This window comes from Geotrypetes seraphini, chromosome 10 (genome assembly GCF_902459505.1).
Source record: "Geotrypetes seraphini chromosome 10, aGeoSer1.1, whole genome shotgun sequence".
Lineage (NCBI taxonomy): Eukaryota > Metazoa > Chordata > Amphibia > Gymnophiona > Dermophiidae > Geotrypetes > Geotrypetes seraphini.
This window is the reverse complement of record NC_047093.1, coordinates 61,900,456-61,928,285: the sequence shown is the minus strand read 5'-3', so window position 1 is coordinate 61,928,285 and position 27,830 is coordinate 61,900,456. Positions and strand designations below refer to the sequence as shown.

General features: G+C 39.5%; 1 protein-coding gene and 1 long non-coding RNA gene across 9 annotated transcripts in view; one reads left to right on the top strand and one right to left on the bottom strand.

The window, feature by feature from the left end:
* LOC117367533 overlaps nt 1–20,103 on the top strand; it is a 61,026-nt gene extending 40,923 nt beyond the window's left edge. The window contains exon 4 of the long non-coding RNA XR_004540786.1: nt 19,908–20,103. This is a non-coding gene — a long non-coding RNA (uncharacterized LOC117367533). The remainder of the gene's footprint in view (nt 1–19,907) is intronic.
* The window catches only part of SEC16A (SEC16 homolog A, endoplasmic reticulum export factor), a 152,625-nt gene that overhangs the window by 35,058 nt on the left and 89,737 nt on the right, over nt 1–27,830 (bottom strand). For all 8 annotated transcript variants that reach the window (XM_033960144.1, XM_033960147.1, XM_033960143.1 and 5 more), the window contains exons 17-24: nt 22,677–22,817; nt 20,548–20,661; nt 19,918–20,122; nt 19,570–19,824; nt 19,019–19,107; nt 18,444–18,491; nt 9,248–9,427; nt 9,024–9,113 (exon numbers count right to left, since the gene is read on the bottom strand). In XM_033960144.1, the coding sequence (XP_033816035.1) occupies nt 9,024–9,113; nt 9,248–9,427; nt 18,444–18,491; nt 19,019–19,107; nt 19,570–19,824; nt 19,918–20,122; nt 20,548–20,661; nt 22,677–22,817 (1,122 nt within the window). The remainder of the gene's footprint in view (nt 1–9,023; nt 9,114–9,247; nt 9,428–18,443; nt 18,492–19,018; nt 19,108–19,569; nt 19,825–19,917; nt 20,123–20,547; nt 20,662–22,676; nt 22,818–27,830) is intronic.

The window sequence follows — 27,830 nt, the reverse complement described above, 5'->3', positions numbered from 1 at the left end:
TTCAGGGTCTCAGGCTAGGGCTAACACTCTTTGTGGAAGCCCTGAAACAATGGGAAAACCTGAAGGTGTGCCACCTTTCTAAGCTGGCGGTTTTGCTAGAGGACATCAGCATCCTTGCGGGTATTGAAGCTTGGACCCCCACAGACCTTTGCTGCTCAGTGTTCTGTCATGAGCAACTCTAAGCCCCAAACCACCTTGTTTTCCTTTGCATCCTGACATTTCAATGATGCTAACAGAACACTGGAGGCTCTGGAGGGACCATTATGGGTTATTAGGACCATGACAAAATTGTATTGGCTTCTGATTTCTAACAGCTGTTTGTACAGCCTAATGTGAATTCACTGGTGGCATAAATTACCAAATGAACTTCTTTGCCTAGTAAAGGTGGTGTTATTTTGAAAGATAATCAAATCTGCAGGGTGGCTTTAATCCTCAAAAGACAGTGTGAGGCCTTGTCCTTGAGGCTGTAGGGGTGGCTGGTCAAATGTGCACAAGACACTCACACACAAGACAATAGCGCGCAGGTCAATTGCACACGGTCAAATGCGCGCAACACAATCGCGAGCATGACAACTCAGCACAATTGCACGAATGACAAAACATGGGGTGATAGCATGCAACGTAAATGCGCATGTGCATACCTTGCTGTTATGCGAGCGAATGGCGAGCATTATGTTCGCGCAAGGCAAATGTGTATGTAAATGCGCAAACAGAAATGTCCATTGGAATGAGCATTTTCTATTGCCCTGAGTTACTTGCGCATGACAAATCAGCGTGGGGTGATTAATGTGCAACGTAAAAGCGCATACCTCGCTGTTATGCATGCAAACGGCGAACATGATGGTCACGCAAGGCAAATGTGTATGCGCATGCGCCAACTGAAATGTCAATTGTAATGAGCATTTTCTGTTGCCCTGAGTTACCAGAGTGCATTTTCCGTTACTAGGATTACATACGTGCATTTTCTATGTACTGATATAAAACATGCCCTTCTATCTTGGCATGACTGTCTGTTGCAGGTATTGATCTTGGTGAGTTGGCTTCGGGGAGGTACGGGAGGAAGGGGCACTAAGGACATAGGAAGGAGGCACTGGGGGCATAAGAAGGAGGACATCAAAGGCTGCACTAGGAGCTTGGAAAACACAATATTAAAAAAGTTACATCTTTTTGAGCACACATATGTCTGCGCCCATTTTCACGCATTTGTCTTGCGTGCAATTGTCTTGCACATTGTAGACCTGTGCATGTTTGTTCCAGCGCGTTTGTCTTGCGCGCAATTGTCTTGGGCGTTATAGACCTGCGTGCATTTGTCTTGCGTGTATTAGACAGTGTGCCAGCTGTAGGTTGCTGCAGTAGCTTCCTTTATTATATGCACCTGCCATACTATACTGCGTCTGGATACATCAGAGCAGGATTATGAGTACTCCCAGTTGCTAATTTTGGGGATGGATTATGTAGCAGATGTTCAATATGACATGTTTAGGGTCATGAGCAAAGTCTCTGCTTATTCTTTCTTCCCCCAGTAGAATGCTCTGTATTAGGCAATGGGTAGAACTAAATTATGCAGATTACCTTTCAAAGGACAAATGCTTCTTGGCAAAAGGCTGGATTATTTTATGGCCAGTGTGGCAGTTCGTCACTCTAAGTCTTTACTAGACAGTAGACCACGTGACCCTGTTGGGACAATTCAAGGTCTTGTCATCAGTAAGGTCCTATGCTCAGAGATTGTTTCAAAGCTCTTGACAGGTCTTTTGAGGCTCTCAGAGAACTCAACCATTCGCTTCCCACCTAGCAGCAGCCTCCAAGAAATCCCAATGATGTCAGACTGGTCTCAGAACTCCCATAAATAGGAGGGAGATTGTCACTTCACTGGGATGCCTAGGCAAGGATCGGCTCGGACCCTGGGTACCGGACATCATACGAGAGAGCTACATGCCCAAATCCTTTAGTTCTCTACTGGATTTATTTGTAGACTCTCAGGCTTGACTGCCAGAGAAAGCAGCCAAGGTCCAAGTAATGGTGAAATGGCTTATGGATATGCAAGCCAAAGAACCCTGTACTGAACGAGGAATTGGGCAGACACTCTATATATTTTATCATGCCCAAGAAAAAAATCAGATGACTGGAGGCCAATTCTGGATCTGAGCTCGGTCAATGCAGCACTGAATGTGTTTGATTCCAGATGGAGACCGTGTGCTTGGTCATACGTTTGATGGTGCTGGGGGAATTTCTAGTCTCCCTGGATTTGACAGATGCTTACTTGCATATTCACACATTTCCAGCTCACAGAAGGAGTGGCCTAGTGGATAGAGCTGCAGCCAAAGCACCCTGGAGGTTGCAGGTTCAAGCCCAGAGCTGCTCCTTGCGACATTGGGCAAGTTACTTAACACTCTATTGCCCCAGGTACGTTAGTCAGATTGTGAGACCACCAGGACAGATAGGGAGAAATACTTGAGTACCTGATTATAAACCACTTAGGCTATAAATACTAAATAAATAAATACTAAGATTCCATGTGCTGGAAAGACATCTCCAAATCTTGGTGCTTCCATTCGGTCTAGCAACAGCACCTTGAACTTTTACCAAGGTGATGGTAGTTGCAACAGTGCACCTGCACAAGGCAAGGAACCAGATATATCCATGTTGGGATGACTGGCTGATCAGAGCTTCATCCAAGTTGTTGGCGAGAGTTGTTGCTACAGGATCTGGGTTAGATCCATCAATTCAGATGAATCACCTGAAGTCGATACAATCCCTAGTGTACTTGGGGATCCATTTCAACATGGTAAAAGACCACGCTTTTTTTTCCAGAGCTACACAAACTGTAGCTAAGACAACAGATTTTGGAGATCCTGGCAAGGCAAGCTTCTATGGCTTGGCACTATCTATAGGTGCTGGCATCGATATTGGTGACTATAAAGATTCTTCCTTGGGTGAAACTTTTATCTACGCCCTCTCCTGGATGAGCTATTGTCCCACTGGTCTCCACATATGGATTCTCTCCCTATGCTGCTGACCTGGATGGCAGAGGTGTATCAATTTGAGTTGGTGGCTCCAGCTGGAGTCAGTGTTCAAAAGCTTGCCTTTATACATTTCCTCTTGGGTGATCCTGACAACAGATGCCAGTCTTTAAGGCTTGGGGGGTGTCCTTGCAAGGGTCATCCTGTTCAGGGTAGATAGTTGCCCTTTTGGAGGAAACCAGTCTATCAATAGACTGGAGATGCAGGCCATTCGTCTAGCACTACAGATTGCAATTTAGCCTATTTATTGCTCAGACAGGTAGGTATTTCCAGATGCTGGATTTTCTCCTGTCCAACAGGTCTAAAGAGTGATGAGTTAACTTTATTGCAAAGGACAAATGAGAGCCAGTGACAACTACATAAGTGTTAGTGCTGGTTGCTCTCAGGTTAAGTGGCTTGTTCAGTTCCACCTTGTTTGAGAGTGTTCTATTGACATTGATTTTTTTGCATTTTTATTGTTGCAGAGCACAGAGTGTTCCCTGTATCCTTCCTCCTTATTTCTTCTCTTATTATCAACTGTTTTGGTATGAACTGAGTGGCTACAGCGGGAGGCAGAACTGAGATAGAAAAAAAATGTAGATGATGCCTTCTACACAACTCATGACTCGAGGTGAATAACCCACTGGTTCAAGACTCGTATGCCTTTCTATCAGAAAGGTTATCAAGGCAAGAGCCTAATCTTCCCATGTAGTCACTTTTAGTGGACAACCAGATACATTTTTCTGATGCCTTTTACTACATGCTAGTTTTGGAAGTGATGAGAAGCAGAGAACACAAATCTTTTGTTTATACAATTGTAATTTAATTATGAGACACAATATGACTTCAGATCACAGAAGCCATGGTTGAGCAGGGTGTAAAACCCAGGAATCAGTCTTGTGCTCCTAGCAATAATTTACACTTTCCTTATGGCATCAAGTCAAACTGAGGAAAAAGAGATCAGGTTCTTACCTTGATAATATATTTTCCAGTAGATAGGGATTGTATGCTGAACCATGAGTCTTGCATCCGCTCCTGCGAGTCCGTTGTAGGAGATACTGATCACAGTTTTTAGTACCTCCTCCTTTTCCCTGCTCTCTGCTGCTTCCAGTCAGTCAGTTTCAAAGCTGGTGACTGCCCTACAGGAGAAGAACGGGGAGACTCCTCAACAAGACTTTGATCTGCTCATAAATATAAACACATAGTTCATAACCAATCCTTGGAAAGGAAAGGAACAAACAACAAACTTTATTAGCAAAAAAGCCATAAGAAACTGTTGAACTCTAGAGAAATCCCAAGTAACTATATATAGACAATATCTTCCAATTTACAATAGCTGGCAGAAAGATCAGACGCACAGCCTTCTAGCAGCAGTAGGTCCAGGCAGGCGCATCAACAATAATGAGCGGGGGTTCAGCATATCATCCCTATCTACTGGAAAAGATTATCCAGGTAAAAACCTAGTCTCTTTTTCCAGTACAACAGGGATGGTATGCTGAACCATAGGACATATCTAAGCAGTCCCAGAACCCCGGGGAGAGATAAACCTGCCTTCAAAACCGAGGCACTGAAGGAGGAGTCCTCTTAAGCTGTTATTTTCACCCTATAAAACTTGGTGAAAGTGTGAAGGGAAGACCATGTTGCAACCAAGCAAATCTCATTCGGAGGAATTATCCTGGCTTCAGCCTAGGAAGAGGAAATCCTCTCGTCAAACGTGCTCAAAGCGTGAAGTGAGGCTGCTACCACAGACAATGTAGTAGGACGAAATAGCTGACCTGATCCATCTTGAAATGGTGGCCTTAGAAGCCGGTCTCCTCTTCTTAGCCAGATTCATCAAAATGAAGAGGTGGTCCAAGAGATAAAAGTTATTTGTAAACTCCAGGTAACACAAAACAGCCCTCCAGACATCCAGTAACTTCATGACTTTGTCATTCTTAGAACCCAAGGGCTAGAAAGCTGGAAGGCAAACTTCATGGTTGATGTGAAATGTTGAGACCACCTTTGGCAACAAAGAGGGAACGGTCCTCAAGGAAAACCCAGCCTCTGTGATATGCAGGTAAGGATCCCTGCATGACAAGGGTTGCAGTTCGGAGACATGCCTCGCTGAACTGATGGCAACCAAAAACTCTGTCTTAATAGTCAAGTCCATTAGGGGGGCATCCTGTAAGGGCTCAAACGGAGCCCTCAAGAGCTCTTCCAACACAATGTTCAGATTCCAGTATGGACAAGGCTGACAAACTGGGGGCTGCAGCCTTAGAGCACCCTTGAAGTACCTGACAACATCCAGGTGTGCAGAAAGAGAACATCTGGCACCCTGGGACCTGAAACAGGAAATTCTAGCCGCTTGAACTTTCATTGATGAAACCGTCAGCCCCATATCGAGACCTTGAAGAAAGGAACCCGAACTATAGCTATGTGATGCTGGGTTCTGTGTAAGGAGTCACTGCCCAGGAAGAGGATCTAGGTGTCATTGTTGAGGATACGTTGAAACCCTCAGCTCAATGTGCAGCGGCTGCTAAGAAAGCAAATAGAATGTTAGGAATTATCAGGAAAGGAATGGAAAACAAAGATGAAAATGTTATAATTCTCATGTATCGTTCTATGGTACGGCCACACCTCAAATAGTGTATGCAGTGCTGGTCGCCGTATCTAAAAAAAAGATATAGCAAAATTTAAAAAAAGGTACAGAGAAGGGCGACAAACAATGATAAAAGGGATGGGACGACTTCCCTTTGAGGAGAGGCTAAAGTGGCTAGGGCTCTTCAGCTTGGAGAAGAGACGGCTCAGGGATATATGATATGATAGAGGTCTATAAAATAATGAGTGGAGTGGAAAAGGTAGATGTGAATCACTTGTTAACTGTTTCCAAAAATAATAGGACTTGGGGACATGAGATGAAGCTACTAAGTAGTAGATTTAAAACAAACTGGAGAAAATATTTCTTCACACAACATGTAATTAAACTCTGGAATTCATTGCTGGAGAATGTGGTGAAATCAGTTAGCTTAGTGGGGTTTAAAAAAGGCTTGGATAATTTCCCCCCCAAAAAAGTCCATAGGCCATTATTGAGATGGCTTGGGGAAATCTATAGCTTATTCCTAGGATAAGTAGCATAGAATCTGTTTTGCTACTTGGGATCTAGCTAGGTACTTGAGACCTGGGTTGGCCACTGTTGGAACAGGATACTGGGCTTGATGGACCTTCAGTCTGTCCCAGTATGGCAATTCTTATGTTCTTATGACAGCAGATACCGAAGCCTTGGCAGGATCCAGCTGCTTCTTATGGCACCAATGTTGGTTGGAAGATATGCCTTGGCGTATGCCGTGAATGTAGCAGTTTTCTTGGCTTTCAAAAGCATGCACACAACCAGATCAGAGTAGCCCTCCTGGCTCAAAGCAGAGTGTTCACGAGCCATTCCATGAGACCAAAGTGCTCCAGATCTTATGGGACAATTGGACCTTGAGAGAGGAGTCCCTGGAACAGCTGAAGCCTCAGTGGTCGGCCAATCTGAAGACGCACTAGGTCTGCATACCAGAGGCATTGAGGCCAGTCCAGGGTCACCAGGATAACCCATGCCTGATGCTACTACTATTTATCATTTCTAAAGTGCTGAAAGGTGTACACAGTGCTGGCTACTCAGGGCTCTCCCCACCACAGGCCAGGGGGGGGGAATAAATACAGGAGTTTGTCCATCAGCCAAGGCTGAACCAGCGCGTCGATCCCTGTGCTTCCATGCTCGTGTCTGCAGCTGAAGAATTGTACCACTTTCTTATTGCTCGCTGTTACCATGAAATCGAACGTAGGGATGGTGGTGGTTCTGTATGCTAGCCACAAGGTCATCCAGCCCCCTGGCCAAACAGCATATTGCCCCTAAAAGGAAGCCTGCTGAGTGTGGGTTTGGATGTGGAATCCCCAGCCCAATGTCTGATCCACAATATTCTGCGAGCAGACACAGAATAAGCTGAGACCTTGCCCACTACCTTCAGCAGATTATACAAGGCATCAGCCATATAGTCCACTCCCATCAACAACAGCTGGGAAGGAGGATCAGAAGGTGCACTACTAGGTCAAGCAATCTAGAGTGGCATGTTTGAGCCACAAAGAAGGCTGCCATAGCAGCCCTCACCGCCAGAGACAAAGCCTCAAATTGCCTCTTGAGCAACATGTCCAGTCCACAATCCTGTTGATCTTTAAGCACTACTCCCCCCTCACTAGGCAGGGATGTGCACTTGGTCACCTGAACCACCAGAGAATCCACTTTAGGCATAACAAACATTTGCTGGAACTCCTGATCCTTAGGATATAGCTTGGACATTACTTTTGCCACTTTAAGGGAGCTCTCAGGGTTCTCCCAGTGCTCAGAGATCAGGACTTTCATATCTGGATGCCACGGAAAGGCTGTAGGCTGAGAGCGGACTCCACTCAACAGGGAACAGTGGGAATTAGGCTGAGGAAGATCAATTTTGAGCTCCTTCAGAGACTCAATGAACAGATCCGTCAGAGCAGCAGACCTGAACAGCCTGCAAACTGAGGGGTCCACAGCAGCACTCAGATCCTGATCCACATCGCTCAGTGTTGCATCGTCTCTGACCAAGGCATCTCCCTGGGAGAGGATAAGCATCCAGATCATCATCTTCAGGAACCAACCAGCTGTCGGTGTCTGGAGGAGACACAGGCCTTCATAGAGAAGCAGATGAGGCTGTGCATATAGTCGCTCACTAGTTGACCCAGAAGGTGTTGCAGCATTGCTGACATAGGCTTGCCAGAATAAGTTCACAAAATCAGGAATATAGGGCATAGAGGACCAAGAACCCTCTTCAATAGGAAGGTTAGAGCGCTTTCTTTTTTGCTTTGGGACCTTCAGAACCCTTAATAAGCACTGGCATCAATCACGGGACCTCAAGAGGGTAAAATTATCCCCTATTCATCCCAACAGCCGTTTGGCAGCATTAATAAGGTGGTCAGAAGCTAAACCCGAGGTTCATGCCTCTCCAGTATGCGCGGCAGAACATGCGGTGCAAGAGCTCTTTGGCTGCCCATCTGGAAAAACTTGGTATGAATTCAAGTCATTGAAGCATGAGATCTCCATCCCTGGTGGCTAGAAGTAAAAATGAGGTTTTTTGAAGAAGTCTGAGAACTTAGAATTTAAATCAAGAAAAATCCAAAATGGCTGCTGCCAGGATTTCCTGCTGAAAAAATCAACGATTTTAGGATTTTTGGTGTGGGGTAACAAGGTTACAAGATATGACCTAAAAAAAACCCATAATTTCAGGATCCCTCCCGCCAATGACAGCCTTATTCACAGCCCAGATGCTGGGAAGATATGCTGCAGCCTGCCACAGCTATTCTCAGGGTAGCTGGAATAAGGAAAGGACCTCTGCCACTAGGAAAGCTGCCTCTTTTGACTCTTCAGTTGCCAATCGGGCCACAACTGGACTGAGCCTCAACTCCCGGGACCAGAATCCAAACACCGCAAAGAGGGGAGAAAGAAAATGCAGCCGACGCTGTGTGTGCTCCGAAGAAACGCAATTGGTGCCCATACAGCTTGCACTGCACTCCTGATCAAGTCAAAGAGTGAGCAAACAGCAGGGGAAACTCCTGAACTCCACAGCTCCAGCAGGCTGGCTGAGCAGGTCCCAACAGGATCCATCTGTCAGCTGCAGAACAAAGTCTGCTCCTCTCATGCAGGCTAGGCAGACACTGGAGCTGAGTAAGAACACAAATTCCCATGAAAAATTGAAAAAATTATATGAGAAACAAAAAAGAAGACCGAGTAGATCAAAGTTGCTCCTGCAGGCTCGCTTGCAGAAGAAACAACTGATTGGGGGCATCAGAAAACAGAGAGAAGGAAGAGGTAGTGAAAACTGTGATCAGTATCTCCTGCAATGGACTCATGGGAGCGAATGCAAGACACATGGTTCAACATATCATCCCTATTGCACTGGTAGCGCTGTAGTGAAATATTCGATCTGCTACTTTGTGGCTTGCCTGATCATGTGTTCTCTAACAGTTTAAGGTCCTTACAGATCTGTTTGTGTCATCTGGTAAGTGAGCCTCATTCTTTCCTTTCCCCATCAGCCAACCAATTTTCAGTGGAAACCAACTTCTACTGCTCTAAAAGTAAGAAAAAGAAGAGATAAATAGACATAAGATTGCCAAGTCTATTTACAACAGATTAGCTTAACTAAGGAGCCAATAAACAAAGCATCTTTGTCAGGCATAGTGGCTTTGAAAGCTGTGCAAGTTACCTTTCCATGGGATGTGTTGCTGGCCTTGGGCTCTTTACTGCTCACTTGTCCTGTACTTCTGGGCACTTCTGGAATGGGTGGGGGTGGGGGTGAAGGCTGCTTTGCAGCTGAGTTGTGTCTTCCAGATCCCACTGAATGGTTGGAGGACTCAGATGTTGTCCGTGACCTCCTTCCATAACCCTGCATCACACAGATATTGCTCTGTCATCAATTACCACCACTACTGACATCTTAATTATAAGGCAGTAAATTCCATCCCAATTTCTGAATCAAATATACTTGTCTATTATATTAAATACTACAATCTTGAAATTTATTCTCTTGAATTGGTAACTAAAGCAATTTTCCTCAAATATGATCATATGCTTGTTCTTTTCTGGTCTCTGAGCACATTTGGAATAACCTGCAGCTGTTGCTGTACAAGGCATTTACAGTAGCCTAATTAAAGTGTCAAATTTATGATTTTAATTGTCTAACCACCCTGCAACCTATATCAAGTTTCATTTAAATTTGATGAATCACTTATATATAATTTACTAAGTGAGTTACAATACAATATAATATAAACATACAATTCAATGTACAGCTTAAAATGGGTTAGACAAACATAAACAAACTTGGATACATAAGGAAAAAAAGGGAGAAAGTTACAAAGTTAATGCTTTTCATTTTGAAAACAAAAAGAAGAAGCCATGAAAGGAAGGTACATGAGGAAAGGTAAAAAAATTTTTTTTTTCTATAAATGGTGTTTGGTACGCTGGTTATATGTCATTTAAAAGTTAAAAGCGTCTCTAAAAAGAAAAGTTTTCAGGTTGTTTTTAAATCTATTAAGATCGGGGGGGCGTGGCTTGGAGCGCGCACGATATGGCAGCTTAACCGCGGAGCTCCTGAGTCCCAGGCAACAACTGAATAAAATAAAACTATTTATTTCACTTGTCCGACTTAAAAATAATAAAAATCAACGGCGGAAATGGCAGCGATAAGGCAAGGAAAAAATGAAAAACCTTGTACTTCGGGAGTGTCGGCAAAAAGGTCAAAGGTAACCCCTGTATCGCCGTCCAGCGTACCAATCCCGCTGGAAGCAGATGAAATTAATGAAAAAGCTGACATCATGGCGGAATTATTTAAAATCAAAATAATGCTGACTGATAATGCCAACAAATTATCAGAAGTGAAGGAAGAGTTGATTAACCTGAAACAAGAAATCCAAACTGACAGACAAAGAATGTCTGTGATGGAGGAAAGAATCTGTCAGTTGGAAACTTTCACACAAAAGTGTGAAGAGGAAAAGAAAAATGTAACAGCCTTAAAAAATCAACTAATTGATATGGAGAATCGAGGAAAAAGAAAGAATATTAGAATCCTTGGCTTAGCTGAAAATATTGAAGGAGAAAACCCTATACAGTTCTTGGAAAATCTTTTGCCTAAACTGCTGCAGCTGAATTCTAAATGGCCGTTGGAAATAGAACGTGCCCACAGAATCCCCACAAGAAAACAAACAAACCAGACAGCTCCTAGACCTCTGATCTTCAAAGTATTAAGATACCAACAAGCATTTGAGATCTTAAAAGTGGCAAAAGCAAATAAAAACCTAAACTATAAAGGATCTAAACTGATTTTTGTTCCTGACTTTGCTAAAGATACTGCAAATATAAGGAAACAATTCCTTACATTCAGACAACAATTAAAAGAAAAGGGCTACATGTATGGTCTTTACTATCCGTCTACAATGAGAATTTCTACAGGAAATAAATCTATGTATTTTCAAGATCCTGCTAAACTGAAAGAATTTTTGACACAAGAAGAACCAATGTCTACATAATAAAGCAGAATAAAGCAAATTTATCTAATGAAAATAGATGGAAATAAAGAAAGAAAAAAGAAGAGGAACTAATGTCTACATATAATCAGAATAAAATGGAAGTTTCATCTGAAGAAAGGATATAGAAAATGCAAGATAAAATAAGAATGACAATTTTTGATTCAAATTTTATTACAATATATTGAATTTTATGACTTAAATTAATTTTTGATTTTATTCCATCCATTTAAAAAAAAAAAAAAAAAAATATTTTATAATTTTTGATTCAATTATTATTAATATATTGGATGTTATGATAAATTTACATTATAATTGAATTGAATACTATTATAGAATTATTGCATATATATTTAATACTGCTATTATTAATTGAAAAAAAAAAAAAAATATTTTAGATTTGATTAAATGAGTGTGGAAATTATTATAACATAGATATTTAATTCCTATACATATTAGGTTATTATAAATGATGATGTTTAAAAATGTTATTATTACAATATGATATATGGAATTAGAGTTATATTTTACATATATTAAATTTATTGTAGGGATAATATATTATTTTTACCTAAGACTTGAAAATATTAAGATGATTTATCCAATTATAATTTATATGAATTACTACATCTATATTTAATACTGCTAATATTAATGGAAAAATTTTTTTTGGATTCGGTTAAATGAATGGAAAATTATTATAACATAGGTATTAATTATAAAATCTTTTTGATATAAATATTTACCTATACATATTACGATACTATAAATGATGATTTTCAAATATATAAAATGATTTACTAAAATATTTATTATTATATATATTATATATATAGGAATAGATATATCTAATTTGAATATATGAAATTAGAACTATATATGAAATATATTTAATTTATTGAAGTGGTAATATATTATTTATATCTAAGACTTGAAAAGATTAATATGATTTATCAAATTAAATTTGATATGAACTATAATATACAAGGGGATTTAATGAAGGTTTAAATGAATAATAAGGTGGATAAAGAAATATGAAATGTATTGAATTAGAGAATATTTTTATGAATGATTAGTTGCCTGGGGGAGGGGATTTAGGTTTTGCATGACCAATGTGTGTTCCAGGACAAACATTGATAGTGGGAGGGAAGGGAGGGAAAATAGAGGGTGGGAATGGGAATCAATATATATTAATTGTGCTGAGATCTAATCATGTATATTATCATAGAATATTGGTTAAAATTTAATGATAAATAAGATGGATATAAAAATTTATTCTATGAATGTCAATGGTTTAAATCATCCTATTAAGAAAAAGAAAATATTATCGTTCCTTAAAAATCAAAATGCGGATATCTACTTCATACAAGAGACCCATCTTTCTGAAACTGAATCTAAAAAATTATCTGGGGGTTGGATTTCTAAATGTTTATTTGCACCGGCTTTAAAGAAAAAAGCTGGAGTGGCTATTCTGATAAACAAAAAATGCAATGCGAATTTCAAATTAATAAATTATGACCCCTTAGGTAGATGGGTGCATGTCGAAATGGATCTGGGAAATACAACCATGAATTTATTCAATTTATATGCTCCTAATACGAATCAAATGGAGTTTTTCAAACAAATTCAACAATTACTTTTACCACTGGCTACATCTAATTTAATAGTAGCAGGAGATTTCAATGCTGTAATGGATCCAATTTTGGATAAAAAACCAAGTAGAATTATGAAATCATTAGGCTTAGATAATTTGATTCAATCTTGTGATTTAGTAGATATATGGCGTATTCTTCATTTTAATGATCAGGAATTTTCTTTTTGTTCTCAGGTCCACAAATCCTTTTCACGAATTGATTATATATTTGTTTCTAATAACCTAGCGCAGCGTGTGATAAAAGCAGTTATAGATCCTATTATAATTTCGGATCATGCTGGTGTGTGGATTAATCTTCAAAATTATGATATTGAACATTTAAATTCAATTTGGAGATTTAATAATACTTTTTTAGCGGATTCAAATTTTCTCGAAGAATTTAAATTAAAAATACAAGAATTTTTTCAAATTAATGATTCAGATAATATTAATGCTGAGATTTTATGGGACGCTTTTAAAGCAACAATGAGAGGAAATATTATTTCATATTCAGCATATATTAATAAACAACATAAAAAACAATTTCTTGAATTAGGAAAACAAATTAAATTATTAGAAAATAAATTAATTGAAAAATGGGAAAATAAAACATTACAAGATTTATTAAAATTAAAAGTTAAATATAATGAGATTTCTTCTCAATTTGTGAGAAAAGATTTATTTAATAGACAAGTTCAATTTTACGGAAATTCAAATAAAGCTGGAAAATTATTAGCAAATTTCCTTAAAGCAAAAAAAAGAAAATCCAAGATTATTGCAATTAAAGATATACAAGGTAATACACACACTAACAATAAAGACATTTTAAGACAATTTCTTGATTTTTATAAAGATTTATATTCTTCTGAATCTTATGAAAATAAAGAACAAGATGGACAAAAATTTTTAAATTCATTTATTGGACCAAATGTTCCAGATCATATAAAAAGAAGTTTAGAAGAACCTATATCTTTAAAAGAAATAGAATCAGCATTGAAGTCTCTTAGAGTTGGATCCGCTCCGGGTGGTGATGGTTATACGGTTGAATTTTATAAATCATTTCAAAACATTATTTTACCATATCTATTAAAATTGTATCAATATCAAATGAATAATGGAAATATATCAGGTACTATGGCTGATTCATTAATTATTGTCTTACCAAAACCAAACAAAGATCCTACCTTGGTTTCAAATTACAGGCCTATTTCCTTATTAAATGTAGATGGTAAATTAATTTCTAAAGTACTAGCAATAAGATTGGCAAAAGCTCTTCCTTTCATTATTGATGTACATCAAACAGGATTTATTGCTAAAAGACACTCATCACATAACACCAGATTAGCATTTCACTCTTTAAATTTAGCAAAAAATATGAATGATCCAACTTTTATGCTATCTTTGGATGCAGAAAAAGCATTTGATAGAGTAGAATGGAAATTTATGTATCAATCTCTAGAATGGTTTGGAATAGGACCCGGTTTTATTAAAATGATTCAGACATTGTATAGCTCTCCTGGTGCAAGATTATATATAAATAACAATTTATCAGATAAATTTAATTTGCAAAGGGGAGTTAGACAAGGATGTCCTTTGTCTCCCTTACTTTTTGATATTGTTCTAGAACCCTTGTTAATTGCAATTAATCAAACTAAGGAGATAAGGGGAATCCCATTTTCTTACTGGGAATATAAACTTTCTGCATATGCAGATGATATCTTATTATATTTGAGAGAACCGGGGATTACTATTCCAAATTTACTTAATCTTCTAGAGGAATTTGGAAAATTCTCTGGATATAAAATTAATTGGAGTAAATCAGAAATTCTTCCAATTAATGTTCACTGCACCAAAGGATTATTTGATTCATATTCATTTATTTGGAAAGAGGAAGGATTAAAATATTTAGGAATTATGATCAAAAATACAATTGATGATACAGTCAAAGAAAATGAAAAACTTTTATTGAAAAAAATTACAGAAATGTGTGAACAATGGAATCCTTTACATCTTTCATGGTGGGGAAGAATTCAAACAATTAAAATGATGATATTGCCTGTGGTTTGTTATCAAATGAGTATGATACCAATATTTTTTCAGGGGTCCTTTTATAAAAAATTAAACAATATTATTACAAAATTTGTTTGGTTTGGGAAAAGACCCAGAATTGCTTTAGTATCTTTACAAAGACCAATTATGGAGGGAGGGGTAAATTTTCCAAATTTTTATAGGTACCATCAAGCCTATATTCTAAGACAGGGTATGTATTGGATCCTCCCAGATCTCATGGAGAATGTACCAGATTGGCTATATTTAGAATGGCGGCTCCTGTTCCCATTACATTTAGATCATTTAATTAGTATAACAATGCCTAGAAGATACAAAGAAAACAGAATATTATTAGACACTTGGAAAACATTAAGATATATAAATAACCTATCACCAGATCCAATTTGTAAATCACTAAATCAATCTATTTGGGTAAACACCAGGATCAAAATTGGCGGATTTAAGATCGTCTGGAAACAATGGATAAGTGCAGGTATACGAACATTAAATGATGTCATTTCAGAAGGTTCACTGCTTAGTTTTTCACAATTGCAAAATAAATTTGGCTTAAATAAATCACAATATTTTAAATGGATGCAATTGAAGCAGGCCATTCAGGTAGGGTTCCCTGAATGGAAAAATCTTAATACTCAATATAGTCTGCAGGTTTTATGTTTCCAGGCGGATTTCTTGGGTCACCAAGCCGCAAAATGGTACAAATTGATATATGGATTTTTAAATAAAAAAAAGAAAACTGGTCTTAGGGATATTTGGAGTATTGAGATTGGACAGACAATTTCTGCGTCTTAATGGCCACGATTTTGGTCCTGGAGATTAAGATCTACAAAGTCAGCATCTATGAGTCAAACATGGATGTTTTTATTACATAGAGTGTTATGGACCCCTACGCGCTTGCAAAAGATAGATAATACTAGATCCAATAGATGCTGGCATTGTAAAATAGAAATAGGGACGTTAGATCATCTAATTTTTTTTTGTCCCTGTGTAAATGCCTTTTGGAATATGATTTGGCCCCAAATTAACAAATTACTAGAAAATCATGTAGGACTCTCATATGACACTGTATTATTTGGAACTGCAATGAGAACTCAGAGTCCGATCTCAGTAAACAATAATAAACTACTATTAATATTGACAGGAGTCGCCATGCAACAAATAACTCAGAATTGGAAAGACTATACCAAATTAAATTATACGTTCTGGTGGAACTCTGTCTGTCATATATACAAAATGGAAAAAGTAATAGCATTACAACACGGGAACATTCATAATTTCAATAAAATATGGCAACCATTGACTAATTATTCTAATGATTAGTTTTCTTAGCACAATTATAATACTTATATAGAAAAGGGGTGGGATATGTATAATTTTTAAAATCATTAATTGGAAAAAGGGGAGGGATGTATAACTTTTGATTATATATAATATATACTGTTTATAAATTAAGTTGTATTAATGATAGATACAATGATATATAGTAATTAATTATATCACTTGAATTTCAACTATTGTAAAAATTGAAAAATTCAATAAATAAAATTTAAAAAAAAAAAAAATCTATTAAGATCCTTTTCTTCTCTTATATGTTGTGGTAAGGTATTCCAGATCAGAGGGGCCATCACTGAATATATGTCATGGCGTCTTGTACAATAACTTTTAAAGAAGGGACCGCTAACAGCCTTTGAGCTGTGGAACGGAGAGAGCGTGACGAATTAGAAGGTTGCTGCAATTTGAAATTCCAACATAGTCACAGCATCAAATTTTACTTCCAAATTATAGGCTTCACTCATCTTAAGGATAAGTTCACTATTCAAAAGAGGATGATTATGAGCTACCTGCTTATCTACATCCTCAAAACATCTACATTTCTCTTTTGTATATTAATAACCAGCCTAATGTTCAACCATATTACCGCCTCAGTGCGGCAGTTGTTTAGTTCATTATGGCAACTTCCACATTGTGCCTTAATGGGGTCAAGAACTGACAGAAAAAACAAAGAAACTGCAGATAATGTACAAGATGCAGGCGTTGTTTATTAATAGAAAAAATGCAGTAACATATACAACCTTAAAGCCAACCAGGGGACCCGACACGGTCTGTGTTTCGGAAAGCACGACTTCCTCAAGGGTCCAAACGCCAATGTTAAACGAATATGGTCAAGCGAGTCCTGCGTAAGGTTGTATATGTTACTGCATTTTTTCTATTAATAAACAACGCCTGCATCTTGTACATTATCTGCAGTTTCTTTGTTTTTTCGCTTGCTGCTTGTTTCACTGCAGACCAAGTTGGATTTTTCCTTTTTTTGGTCAAGAACTGATCAGCATGTAACAGAAGGAAGGAAGCTAAAGGATCTCAACAGTCTGTCTCAAAAAACCTGTGTATACAGCAGTTAGTCCACTTAAAAAAGGTAATAAATAGAAATAAAACAAAAATAATGTTGCTTTTTTTTTTTTTTAAAAGACCAGCCTAATACATTTTTTTGACTAGCTTTGGAAGAAGGTTCCGTCTTCTAAAATCATGACAATATAAGCAAGATGACAATGTGGACATTACAACAGAAGTTGAACAGAATAGGGTCTCATGAGAATAGAATCAATCACCGTTTGAGGCTGGCCTCAAAGCTCAGTGGAAGTGATGTACACTGGTTAGTTTCTTAAGTAGGGACTTCTGTTCTCCAGGAGGGAGGAGGGTGCACAGATGAATTGGTCATTGTTCAAACAGTGACAACTCAGTCATTGCATTCAGAGCCCATGATTATGGACCATCACTGCAATGATCAGACTAGGAATGCTGTGTGTGTGTGTGTGGGGGGGGGGGGACATGGTGAGCGAGGAGGGAGTTAAAAGAGCATAAAATAGTGAAGAAACTCCCACATTATGACAATGGAGGCTCATCATTGGATCCCATCTCTGGTTTTGAGATGAAGTTCACATAAGCAAGTGAAAACTGCTAGGATGACATAATTTAGTTATAAACCCAAAATGTTCCAAGTGTGACACACCAATAATACCTAGAAATAGGCTAATACCAGAGCAAGCATATCTCTGTACAAAACTCTATTAGAGACTATGGATGTCAAGTGCTCGCGGCTATTGTCAATAGAACCAGTCTAGGATAATAACCTAAGTGCGGGCTATCATCGGTCCAAAGTGTCTCCTGCAAGGGCACTAAAAGTGTTTGGAATCGCAAAACATCAATGTCCTGAAGAAGCTCTCTATACAACGCGAGAGGGAAACGGAGATCTTCTGTCGTATTACGTCTTGTATTATGTTCTGAGGGCTGGGTAGAAAATCACGCCCGAGCTAAGTATTTCATTCAAATACTATCTGTAAGAAGTCCTAACAGTATATATTTATAAGCCATTTTGGTAAAAGTCCTTAGAGGCATTTATATTCAAGGAATATTAGGATCTTTAAACATAAGATTAAAAATTAAAAAACAGAACTCAAAATGAGACACTTTGGACCGATGATAGCCCACACTTAGGTTATTAGCCTAGACTGGTTCTATTGGCAATAGCCACGAGCACTTGAGATCCATAGTCTCTAATAGAGTTTTGTACAGAGATATGCTTGCTCTGGCATAAGCCTATTTCTAGGTATAATTTAGTTATGGCATACAATTCATACGAAATGAAGCAATAAAAAGAAGCCTCACGTGTCTTAACATACCATGTGTGCTGAAGACTGGGATGTGGTTCTGGATCTGGGTGCTGGTGCCTGCTCAGACATACAAAAAAGGTTAGCAAACAAGCAGCTGCCGAAAGGTCAAAGATAAAACACCTACAACTTTTTATTGGCCTACAACATTTTATGGCAGCATTCAAGCTTCTAATCAATAAGCTCGCCACCTATTTACAGATAAAAGCAAGGAAACGGCACCAGGCCAGAAAGTGAAAAGGGCCTAAATTACCAGGGTAGTATGAAATTAGTACATGACATTCAGGGCATAAAATGGCAAATATAAAATCAGGACAAAATGTCAAAAGATGCACTCAGCTGCATGTTTATACTGCTGCTACTGTCCACTATACAAATACAGAGCAGCAGCAGAATGGCTGACTTTAAAGCTCACTGCCTGTCTGTCCTCTTCTCCCACTGTCAGCAAATGATGACAGCCAGGATCCTTGGTCATATAAGTAGTTTGCACTATCTCCTGCTCTTAGTATGTATCAAGATTTTTATTATTCAGACAGTGGGAGATGCAGCTTACTAAGAGGAATAAGTACAGTGATTAAACAACTTACCATTTTGCCCATTATTTCGTAAAAGTCTGTGGCTTGATCAGGGAAGGTCTTTTTTCTGGGCGATTCCTGAGAAATTCTTCTTTGTAGTACTGGTGAAGGAAAAAGATCATCAAGATCATCAATATTTTTAAGCAGAGAAAAAAAAAAAAGCTGTTTATGGATTTTAGAAATTTATCATTTCAAGTTAAAACTAACAAATTTAGAGATTGTATGTCATATTATGCTACATTTAAGCCTCAGGCTTATGGATGTTTGGTTATTTAGCACAAAAAAGCATGGTTTCTCATAGACTTGTGTCACCTCATATCATTACTGCATTTTCTTGATTGTTCCATTTTCTTCTGTGTGTTTTATTATTGGTTGTGCTTCATTGCTGCTCGCCTAGTGTTTTCTAGGCAGGCTATAAATTATTTAAGTAACAATATATACAAACATATTTTTTAACACAATGCAATCTACCTAAGGAGAGTAGCTTCAAGGAAGGACATACGTATTTATCGATTCTGGAAAATCAAGTGTGCAAAAATGAAAGTGCCCTTTTTTAAACAGACCTGGCTCTGAGCTCCACTGCTGCTCAGAAACATACTCATGTGCCTTAGTTGATGGTGACACAGGTGGCACTGCAGGTCCTGAGTACGCATGTGTCGGTTCCATGCCATATGGAACTGCAGAGCCAGAATTAGGCACTGGAGCCCCAAAGCTGTGCACTGGCATAAAAGTGAGAGGTGGTGCCATGGGATATAAAGAAACACTGTTAACACCGTCTTGCACACCAGGATGAGGTTCCCCCAGAATGGGCTGAGGATCTAAAGCAGAAGGAAAATATTTAAAAAACTTGATTTCTTGTAACAAATACCAAACCTTACTTTTACCATCTCTTTTCATTTAGTACTTCTAACCTGGAAGTGCCAGCTGAATGCCTTGAAGTGCTTGTACCGTATTTGGGATCAATGTTGCCATCAACGGATTATCTGTGCCAAAGTTTACTTCCTGTGCAGCTCCTGTGCTGTCAGATTGACTGATGTGGTCCAGTTCAGAGCTGGGTGTGCTGCAGGCATACTGCTGAGGGGTGGCTCTGTCTGAACTGTACATTACAGCACCTTGCTACAGAGGCAAAACCATTAACTGGATTACATGTCTGTGAACACAAGTCTCAAAAGAATATATCTTGCAATAATGCCAGCTCTGTTTTATGGTTCTATCACTACAGATGGTAGTCAATGTATTGATCATATCCATTATGCACATGCAATCCTAAAAACAGAGGTATAAGAACCCATTCTCTTTGTACTTATGCTCCTGGTTTCTTTCATGGACTTTCTTCCTGGTCACTTTCTGCTAAGTAATATGGCAGAAAGATAAAGGATTCTGATCCTGCCGTAACAAATGTCAAATTGGCATCTTTTTAGTAAAGGAAGGCCTGAGAAAGTATGCACAGCACAGAAACTCTCTTATTTACATAACATGATATTGACAGGAACCCAGAATCTAAACTTTGGAGGAAAATAATGTCTGAATCCAACCATCACCTTTATCTGTCCATCCAGATGCTGGAGATGTACTAGCCAATCTGGCTGAATGAACAGCTCCTCTTCTGGTTTCTCCTTCAACTGAGGGTCAAAGAACCGCAGCTGGGATGCGACCTAGCCAAACAGAACAGAAGACATCCATTTCTCATGCAGTAAAAGTTGATATTCTACATAAGATCATAGTGGGAAATATATGCTGCAGTTAAAGGAATAATAAACTATGTGAGGAACATTTTCAAAAGGGCTAAAAGGCACATATACCTTTTCACATGTATTTTTTAGCTGAACTTACAGTAGAAGAAAGGGTGGGTAGGAAAAGGACTTCTATACTGTCTTTTTGTGGTTACACATTCAAAACGGTTTACATATATGCAGGTATTTATTTTGTAACTAGGGCAATGGAGGATGAAGTGACTTGCCTAGGGTCACAAGGAGCAGCGCTGGGAATCGATCCCACAACCTGAGGCAGCAGCTCTATCACTAGGCCACTCATGGTCTAGGCAAGAGAATTCCTTGCACAGTTTGCATTTTCAATCCCATGTGCCTATTTTTGATGAAAAATGTGTGCATAAAAAGCAGATGCAAACATCTGTGGTACAAATTTGAAAGTGAAAGCAAAATGTGTTGTCTTTTAAAAACCAGTATTAAGTCAATGCATAAAAGACACCTGTTCGTTTTATCTCGGTGTAGACTGTCTGAAAAAAAATGTGCCCTTTTTAAAGCAAAAGGACAATTCCATAAATATAAGTGGTACATATGGAGGTACAGTGCATCTCTGTAACAAAACCACTTTATCAGAGGAAATACTATTAGAAATGCAAATATGAAATCTCCTTAAGCTCTACCTTCCCCTTCCTTTTTCAGAACAGTTTGAAATTTTGCATGGAAGGTTCCTGCGGTTTCATAGCTTAGCTTTAATTCAGAACTGGTATTACCCTGATTCCATGTAACTGTGTATGCAATTTTTGCATTTGAGAAACTCTACAGAAATACTGAACTGCCTCAGAAAGAGAATTGTTTCCAGGAGGCTCCCTGGAAAAAGCTGTGACAGTAAAGACCTACAGAAGTTTGTCTCAGGCCCATATTCTCTAAACAGCACCTTAACTTAAGCACCAGTAGGCACCCTATTGGTGCCTAAGTTAAGTCCAAAATGCTGTTTAAAAGACTTATAAAAAATTCAAGGCACCTATTGGTGCCTAAAATAACGGTGCCAGAATTGCGCCTCCGGAGATGTTTTATGGCACCTAACACCACTTTAGGGGTGGCTATCGCTGTAAGTGGCATTGTGCCTATGTAGGTGTGATTCAAGTCAAAGGTAGGTGACAGAAATATAGGCCTTGAAAACTCGCCTACCTTTGCCGGAGGTGTGATTCTCTAAACGGCACCATCATGTGATTGACATGCAATCAGCAGCCGCTTTTAAGGCAGCTGCTGACAACACTTGCCATTTAGAGAATCCAGGCTTCATTGTTTCAAGGTTCAGACTGAGGCGGTACAGCAAGTCCCTTTCTTGTGTGAATGATCACCAGAAAATGGCACCTTTGAACAATTAACTTAACACCACAAATGATGTATGTTATTCAAAAATCATTGCTGGCAAAATTCACCTTTACTATATTAATCAACACACAAATATTAAGCCATCTGTTGTGGTACTATAGATCTTTGGGATGATTCCCAGAAGAGTCTTGAAAATATGGAAATCCAGAAGTGGTACTCACCTGGATCACAGAGCTAATCAACCCTAGTGGTGTCTGTTTAGCTAAGTAACCTCTCTTTTGAGCTAAGATTTTGGGCTCAAAAAAAATTGCAAGTAGAGTGCAAGAAGCAATTTCCTGTTTGCTTTTTAGGAGACATGAATACAAACTGGGGTTTTGTCTGAAGCTTCTTATCCTATGTTTATTTCCAAAATGAAAGCAAACAAACTGTGATCCTCAAACTTGTGTGTGGAATGGTTTTTAGAGAGCAGAAACATCACAATCTCACCCATCAGTAGGGCTTTCTAACATCTGCCTTCCTCCCCTATCACCACTTTTAAGGCCTATCTCCAGTTGTTGAGAGCTACCAGGCTACAAAATGTACAGTAGATAACCCTCACCACACAAGTTTTGAGACACACACTGTCTTACTTGTATAAGCTGGCTGATTAGCACCGGAGAGTAATAGGATGGGTGTTTAATAATTGTTTTGGAGATAACTTCACAGTAATGAAATGCTTGTGCAGCTAATCCCATTTCAGCCAGTCGGCAAGCATAAACGAATTTGAACACCTATAAAAAACAAAAATGAAGAGGTATAAATAAGCAGCAATGCTTCAAAGAGACAGCTATTTTTACCTAACCATTGACTGACCAGATTTATTTACTTAATTTAGATTTATATCCTGTCCACCCCAAAGAGCTCAGAACGGATTACAGTTAACATTCACAGTAATACAATACACAATATCTGTTTTACTTGTATTGTAACTACTCTCACTGTGCCAAACGGGCTCATAATTTAAAGTGTCTAAAAGAAAAACATCACTTATATAAAAAGATAAACGGAAAGGAAGAAGACACCCCAGAGCAGGGGTGTCCAATGTCGGTCCTCAAGGGCCGCAATCCAGTCGGGTTTTCAGGATTTCCCCAATGAATATGCATGAGATCTATTAGCATACAATGAAAGCAGTGCATGTATATAGATCTCATGCATATTTATTGGGGAAATCCTGAAAACCCGACTGGATTGCGGCCCTCGAGGACCGACATTGGACACCCCTGCCCCAGAGAAACTTCAAAACATTGTTAACAAGGAACCCAGAAAATCCAAGAAGAATGAAGTAATGTGAATAGAGTAGTAAATCTAACAAAATAAATATAAATACAATATCAAGCAGAAAATAAAAGAAATAAAACAGAAAGTAAACAAACCCAGGAAAATAAAACAAAATAAGTTATAAATTCAAATAAAGTATTTATAGATCTAGGTTTCATTCCAGTCCAAAAGAGCATCATATCCGCCTCATCTTTATTATCTTCACTTATGCTCTACACAGAGCACATTACAAAGCTATGAATTCCAGAGGGATTTATCTAAAGATTTCTGCCAGTGCAAACAAGTATTCTACAGTTATTCATTAAAATAGCCCCAATGGAAGATTAGGTTATTACCTGGATAATCATCTTTCTGTTAATTCACCTAGAGTACAGACTCCTATGTCCTTTATCTCTGGTCGTGAGCTGCTTATAGAAGGATGTCAATCACATCTTTCAGCTCCTCATGCTTCACCAGTGGAGTATAGTGCTCTCTTCAGTTTATACCAAAGCAGTCGATCTCCACTGTAACAGGACATGGGGAACTTCTCTGAAAAAATCCCTACATTTCTGTTCTTCTCTGTAATTCATAAAAAGAATAATTAGCATGAACTAATAACATAGGTGTACCAATGAACCTCTCTGCTGTGTGCAACTAACACAAACACATATGAAGCTCAGGAACTCAACACATTGCTTTATTAGGTGTACGAGGGCTCTTCAAAAAGTATCGGATCTTTATTCATAAAAAAATACTCGTATTCAGATACAATAATCTTATACTAATCTCCTTCAAAGTAGTCCCCTTGGGCTGCCATACACTTCTTCCAAAGGTTCTGCCACTATTGGAAGCAGCACTGGAACGCCTCTTTTGAGATTGCTCGCAACTGGTCCATCGCATTCTGCATGATGTCTTCGCTTGACTGAAATCTGGTCCCTTTTAGAGGCATTTTCAGCTTGGGGAAAAGCCAGAAGTCACACAGAGCCATGTCAGGAGAGTAAGGAGCCTGAGGAATCACAGGTGTGTTGTGTTTGGCCAGGAAACTCCGTATCAAAGGTTAAGAATGGGCAGGTGTGTTATCGTGATGGAGCAGCCAATTGCCTGCTGCCCACAAGTCCAGGCGTTTGCATCTCACAGCATTACAAAGGCGACTCAGAACCTCTTGGTAGTACCACTTGGGGATAGTTGTGCCGTGTGGTGTGTACTTGTGATGAACCACACCACTGGAGTCAAAGACAGTAGTCAGCATTTCTTTAGCATTGCTGCAGACTTGCCTTGCTTTTTTTGGCCTGGGGGATGTTGAATGCTTCCATTGTGATGATGTCAACTTGGTTTCTGGGTCGTACCCCAGCGATCACTGTGCTGAGGAAGTTGGGATTACTGTTCACGGTCTCCAGCATGTCCTGTGCAATCTCCAAATTGAGTTGCTTCTGCTCGATCGTCAGCAGCTTTGGCACAAACTTCGTTAAAATTCTCCTTAAGCCCAAATCCTCAGTCAAAATGGAATGATCGGATCCAAAGCTGATGCTCACCTCATATGCAAGTTGTCTGATCATGATTAGACGATCCTGCATCACTTGGTCAATGACGATCTCATTTCTGGATGTTGAGGGCCTACCAGAACATGCTTCACTCTCCACTGATGTGCAGCCATCTCTGAAGCGGTTGTACCACTCCTTTATCTGGGTGGTGCCCATTGCTTCGTCCCTGAAGGCCTGTTGAATTTTGTGGATCGGGAATCGCCAAGCTTTACACAAAATTTAATGCAGTAGTGGAAAGGATGCTTAAACAAGAGCTCCAATTTGAACCCTTGAGAAAGCCTTTTTTGAAGCGAAACGGGTCCCGTCGGGGCACGCTAGAGATATTACAATAAAAAGGATAAGTAATTGACACAACAGCTGCTGTTTTTGTCATATTTCCTAAGAGACTTTGATTTCTGATTACAGCAAGCATATGGATTTATGAAACAATCATATCTATCTTTTGCACTCAGGCACTTTTGATTATAATCATTGAGATTTATGCCTTAGAGTCTTTGGATTATCGATTCTTACGTAGTGAGGTGGACTTTGATGTTGGAAGTTTTCTAGTTACCTCACTTTCATCTTCAGTTGGATCTTAGTGCTCGCTTACATTTCCTCACTCATCGGCGGTCTGCCGGCAACTGATAACTTCTGTAGGTGGGAAAAAATTCAAGCATGTGCATTAGAGTCGCCTACATATGTGTACCAAACCACGCCTCCCTAGCTTTACTTGTTTACGCAAGAAAAATTAAGGTTGGATACTTTTTGAACAGCCCTCATAAATGATTACAATGTTCTTCCCACCAACAGGAGCAAAACTCCAGTTCTGGACCATATATTTATCCAAGGTAGGAAACAGGCGCACTGAAAACTGACAAGGCAGGCCATACAGACTCCCATATGTCCTTTAACAGAAAGAAGATTATCCAGGTAAGAACCTAATCTTCCATTCTGTAACAAGGACACGGGAGTCTGTACTCTAGATAACGTACCAAAGCATTGGCAGACGCCTAGGATGAGGCAGGTGAGCCTGTCTGCAAAAATGAGGACCCAAAAGTGACGTCCTACTGAGCCACTACGTCCATTTTGTAGAATCTTGTAAAGGTATAGAGAGTAGACCCAAGTAGCTGCTCTACAAATCTCTTCAAGTGGCACTGTCCTTGTCTCTGCCCAGAAAATTGCCACACTTCTAGTCAAATGAACTTTGAGAGAACTAGGTGGCTATTTGCTACAGGCAACATACATCAATGAGACTGCCATACGAATCCATCTGGCAAGAGATGCCTCGTCTTGACTGACTGGTTAGAACAAAAAGATGGTTGGGAAAAAAAAAGTCATTGATCCGCTCCAAATAGTGGAGTAAAACTCTGTGGAACCAGTCTGCAAAATCTTATCTTGCTTGGCTGAACCCGTAGCCTGAAAAGCAGGTAGACAGACTTCTTGGTTGATGTGAAAGGTTGAAACAACCTTCGGTAGAAAAGAAGGTACCATGTGGAAGACAATTCCTGCCTCTGTGATCCTGAGATATGGGTCTCGGCATGAGAGTGCCTGCAATTCCGAGATCTTTCTTGCCGAGACTATTGCCACCAGAAACACTATCTTCGCCGTGAGACTCAGAAGGGACTCCTCTTGAAGGGGCTCATACAGAGGCTACAAAAATCCCTTCAGGACAATGTTAAGATTCCATGTCAGAAAACGCTGACATAATGGAGGCCATAATCTGAGTGCCCCCTTCAAAAATCTCACCACATCTGGATGAGATACTAGCAAAATCTTTCCCACTCAAGCTTGGAAACATGAAAGACCTGCCAACTGAACTTTGAGAGATGCCACTGGCAGGCCTTTCTCTAGTTCAGCCTGTAGAAATGAAAGGTTTCATATTATCTTTGACGCACCAGAGCTGAAAAGCCTTCCAGGCCTTAGCGTAGGTCACAACAGTCAAAGGCTTTTTAGCTCAGAGGAGAGTAGAAATGATTACCTCCAAATATCCTCTGTGTACTAAGGCTGAGCACTCAATAGCCTTGCCATAAGACCAAAGTGATCTGGGTTCTCCATGTAAATTGGACTCTGACTGAGGCGCCCTGTATGAACTGGTAGCTTGATGGAGCTGTCCTAGCTCCATATACCATGGCCGTCAAAGCCAATCTGGAGCAACTAGGATCACAAGTCCCAGGTGAGTTGCAATTCTACAAATGATCTGGCCCACTATAAGCCACAGTTAAAACATGTAAAGCAGCCTCTCCTCCAGCCACAGCTGAACCAATGTGTCCAACCCTGGGCTTCCTGGTTGTCTTTTTGGCTGTAGAAGTGACTCACCTTCGTGTTTCTGACTGAAGCCATCAAGTCCATTGCAGGACTTCCCCAGTGTTGCACAATGAGTTTGAACGTTCTTTGAGACAGTGACCACTCTTCCAGGTCTCGAATGTGCCAGCTGAGAAAGTCAGCCTGCACATTTTCCACTCCTGCTACATGGGCTGCAGAGAGCACTTGAAGGTGAGTTACCACCCACTTGAAGAACATCTGAGCTTCCAGACGCAATGGGGCACTTTGATGCCTCCTTGTCGGTTCACGTAATCTACTGTGGTGGCATTGTTCAAGAACACTGACTGCTTTACCATTTAGATATTTTTCCCAATGACTTTAATGCTAGCCGAATGGCTTGCAGTTCCACACAATTTAAGGACCATTTTCTCTGATGGAGAGACCAACAGCCTTGTACTGGATGCCCGCCACAATGGGTCCCCCAGCCTAACAGGCTGGCAACAGTTGTTAGGAGGTTTGGAGAAGAATGTCCTTCGATAAGGAATCTACTCGGAGCCACCAGCGCAAATTGTTCTTTGCTTCCACAGTCCAGGGCAGCTGCATTTGGAGGGAATGACACTGTGGTGACCACTGGGAGAGGAGAGAATCCTGTAGGGGACCTGAAAGTAATGCCAGGCAGTAGGGTTTTGCATTGCTAGGAGA